General features: G+C 49.9%; 1 protein-coding gene across 1 annotated transcript in view; it reads right to left on the bottom strand.

Annotated features, from left to right (window-relative positions):
* Nucleotides 1-4,089, bottom strand: part of SSUH2 (ssu-2 homolog (C. elegans)) — a 23,250-nt gene that overhangs the window by 14,554 nt on the left and 4,607 nt on the right. The window contains exons 2-3 of the mRNA XM_010828415.1: nucleotides 942-1,040; nucleotides 522-603 (exon numbers count right to left, since the gene is read on the bottom strand). Of these exons, the coding sequence (XP_010826717.1) occupies nucleotides 522-603; nucleotides 942-1,040 (181 nt within the window). The remainder of the gene's footprint in view (nucleotides 1-521; nucleotides 604-941; nucleotides 1,041-4,089) is intronic.

Here is a 4,089-nt window from a genome sequence, read left to right as displayed (position 1 = left end):
TCCACACACACCTGGCTGGACAGCCAGAGCTCTGCCCTGAGTCCTCCACACAAGGAGGGTCTGCTCCAGGGAGCAGAGCAAGTGCAGCAGACTTTTGCTAAAGGCTTAGAGAGCAAATGTTTTAGGCTTTGTGGGTCATATGGCCTCTGTGTCACCACTCAGCTCCTCTGTCACAGTGTAAAGGCAGCCACAGACACTAAGGGAAATAAAACGCGTGGCCGTGTACCAATAGGCTGTGGACTGGATCTGACCCGGGGGCTGTCATTTGCAACCCCTCATCTGGACTAGCGTTTTCAACCCTGGCGCGGTAGCCAGACAGCTTGGAAAGCTTGGACAAGTACACATTCCCAAGTTCCATCGCTGGAGAATCTAATCGAGTGGGACTGAACTCTGAGGCACAGTCTATACTGAAATCTGTGGCCCCTGAGATCTCTGAGAAGGGCTCTCAGGGGACAAAGGTGACCAAGGGATCGTCATGCATGACCCCGTGTGATGGCTCCCCGGGGGTCACCAGAGCTCACCTGTGTTCCAGAAATGAGGACCAGCATCTTTGTTCCTGGGGTCTCCCTGCGGTTTCTGAAGGTGGGAAAAATATCTGGTGTCCTGGAGGAGAGGGGAGGAGTCAGGGTTCAACAGTCTGGCTTCAAGGCACAGGTATTTGTAGGATGAAAGAAGGAAAAATGGGCCAAATGTGAGAAAGAACAGATGAAGAAGGAGGGTTCCAAGACCAGTTTCATCCTGGGCTTAAATGGAGATGGACGTGGTCATGGAATGTCCATGGACACAGGGCCTATGACCCTGTCCTCCAGTTCCCTCCAGACAGTGACAAGGGGCTTCCCAGGGTCCCCAGGGGACAGAGGAGTTCTCCCAGGCCAGCCTGTTCCACACACACCCCCTCGATAGCATCACCCCTAGAAGAGGCTGGAAGACCACACACTTACTGTCCCCTTGAAGGACCCAGTCACAGCTGGGCAGCGTCTCCAGGAGTTCTGCCGGGGGCGCCAGAGGACTCTCAGCCTCGAAACTGAGGTCTACCACACCTGAGGGGAAACAGGCAGTGCTGAGCCTCGGGGAGGAGGGGCCATGGCAGCTTAACAGGCAGCTGACAAGTGAGGGCCAGTACGTGGGGAAGAGCCCTGAGGTTTAAGTCAGCTTCACTGTGGTCCCCTCGGGCCCCTGGGGACACACACATCTGCAGAGCAGGCAGTGGTGGGGTGGGGTGATGAGAGTAGCAGCAGTAATAATGAGGAGAAGAACATGAGGCAGGGCAGCTCCTGCTCGTCAGCACCTGCTCTGAGCCAGTCGTCAGGACAGGTGCTTCATAAGCAGCATCATATTCCACGGCCCCAGGGGACAGACACTGCGTAACAGATGCGCACACTTCTACGACGCTCCGCTCATCACAAGACGGGCCTCTGTTTGCTCCCCTCTAACCTGGGCAGGCTTGTGACTGCTTCACCAAGGGAACACAGGGAGCAGAGAAGAGAACTGCAGCTCCTACTGCTGGCCTCCTGAAGCCAGCCCTCTTCAGGCTTGAGCTGCCAGGTAAGAAATCAGACCATTCCACTGGAGAGGCCAAGTGGAAATACCCACAGACTACGTGGACAGGGGCCCAGTGGTATCCTGCCTTCTCCAAGAACCCTGCCAAGCCACCAGGAATATGAGCACATTTGGGCCCTGTAGTCCAGATCACTGCCTGCCAGATCACTGACCCTTTAATGGACTGCATGTCTGCAACCCCCCGAAATTCATATGTTGAAACCCACACCCCCAACAGAGCTGGGACCTTTTGGAGGTGATAAGGTTGACATAAGGTCTTAAGGATGGAGTTCCGTGATGGGATCAAAGTCCTAAGAAGGTTGCTGTGTGAGCAACCGGTGAGAAGGCAGCTGTCTACCAGCCAGACGCCGGGTCTGTGAACTGGAAACTCAGGACGACTCGTGAAGCCTCCCACACATGGTGCCTCACCTCACCACCCCTCCTGCACGTGTAGAGGGCAGGACTTCTAACTCCGCTTGACATGAGCAGTGTGAGGCTCAGAGAAGTTATTCAAGTATCCTGAGGATGCACATTGCTAGACTTAGAGAAGGACAGAGGCTCCTTGCTCCAGCTCTAGCCCACTGGGCCATCCATCAAACCTGTTCCCCAAAGCCCCCATGCTGGGAGACAAGGATCCCTCAGCTCTGTCTTTCTAGTGGTCAATTGACCACAGGAAGTTGACTTTAAAGGGTGAGCTGATAAGCAGTTAGTGGAAAGGGATTATCTGCATTAAGTCACTGAAGCCCACTCGATTCAAGCTTTCAGTGGATCCACCTCATCTCCTGGATCCTTCTCTCTTTTTTCTTTTGCAGTTCTTTAAAGCCTGCTGCTGTTTATCACTACAAAAATAAAAATAATATGTTCTGTCCTTTAGAGACTAATAAAAACAAAGGCAAGAGGAATAAGATCTTGTTCAAAAGTAGAACAGCCTAGGTTATCTGGAAGTAGAGATAGATGGCAGGTAGTGAGGAAGCCTGAAATTTTGGAATTCAGGTCAAGAACAGTGAGGGAAAGAGGGGATGTAATTAAAACAAATAAAAAACCCTGGCTCAACCACCTCCCCCGTTAGGGATGTACTTGTCCTCTGACAGTAAGAAATACTAATGGATCTCTTAAAGTTCTGCCTCCTGGGTGGAAACTTTCAAAGGAAGCAGAAATAGAAGGACATTTGTAGATGTAGAGTACCTTTCTTAGCTGGAAAACTATATCTGTAAGTGAACGATTCTGCTGAGACCCTGGGGAAAGCCCTGGGACAGATGTGGGTATGACATAAAGTGACACCATCCCAAACCTTTGAACACCTGTTGCTGTGTCCTGAAATCCCAGGATGAGAATTCACCTGGAATTATTTGTTGAACCTTGGTTCTCAATATTATTTTGCTTCTAATGAGTTTACTAGCATTCTCAGTGACTCTAGCCACCAGGCACCCAGGGATCAGCAAACATTTTCTACCAATCAGTTCAGTTCAGTTCAGCCACTCACACGTGTCCAATTCTTTGTAACACCATGGACTGCAGCACACCAGGCTTCCCTGTCTGTCACCAACTCCTGTCCATCGAGTCAGTGATGCCATCCAACCATCTCATCCTCTGTCATCCCTTTCTCCTCCTGCCTTCAGTCTTTCCCAGCATCAGGATCTTTTCCAATGAGTCAGTTCTTCGCATCAGGTGGCCAAAGTATTGGAGCTTTAACTTCAGCATCAATCCTTCTAATGAATATTCAGGACTGATTTCCTTTAGGATTGACTGGTTTGATCTTGCAGTCCAAGTTACTCTCAAGAGTCTTCTCCAACACCTCAGTTCAAAAGCATCAATTCTTTGATGTTCAGCTTTCTCTATGGTCCAACTCTCACATCCATACATGACTACTGGCAACACATCATCCCAAAGCTTTGAACACCTGTCGCTGTGTCCTGCAAATAACCAGGTGGTAATTTCAGACTATGGGCTGTACAGTCTGCCTCAGTCATTGTGCCCTGAAAGTAGTATTGTGCAGACAACAGACAATTGAATAAGTGTGGTTTGGTTTCAAATAAACTTTACAAAACTGGCAATGGGTGAGCTATGATTCATGAGCCATATTATGCCCTCCCTGACCTGCCACACACTTGTGCGGCTCGGTTTGAAGGGGATCAGGAAGGTGGAGGCTGGAATTTGAAACTTTCTGGGCTGGGGTCCATGCTCATTCATTGCAGTATCTATGAATCCAGTCAAAAGAATTAAAGACGAGGGGCAGGGTTGGACTGCAGCCCAAGGTGATTAGACTCAGAATCCCTGGGCACAGTGGTTAGGAATCTGGGCTCTGATATGCCACCATCTGAGCCAGGTAATACATGATACTGTCAGACATACATCCTCCCAACACTCAACATCCCCAGCTGTGGAAAAGAGCAGGTGATATTAGGGCCCATCTAAAGAGACAATCTGGTCCCATCACTTCATGGCAAATAGATGGGGAAACAGTGGAAACAGTGTCAGACTTTATTTTTGGGGCTCCAAAATCACTGCAGATGGTGACTGCAGCCATGAAATTAAAAGACACTTAACTCC

The sequence above is a fragment of the Bison bison genome, unplaced genomic scaffold (assembly GCF_000754665.1).
Source record: "Bison bison bison isolate TAMUID 2011002044 unplaced genomic scaffold, Bison_UMD1.0 scf7180017864492, whole genome shotgun sequence".
NCBI classification, from domain to species: Eukaryota; Metazoa; Chordata; class Mammalia; order Artiodactyla; family Bovidae; genus Bison; species Bison bison.
This window is presented reverse-complemented; position numbering and strand designations above follow the sequence as displayed.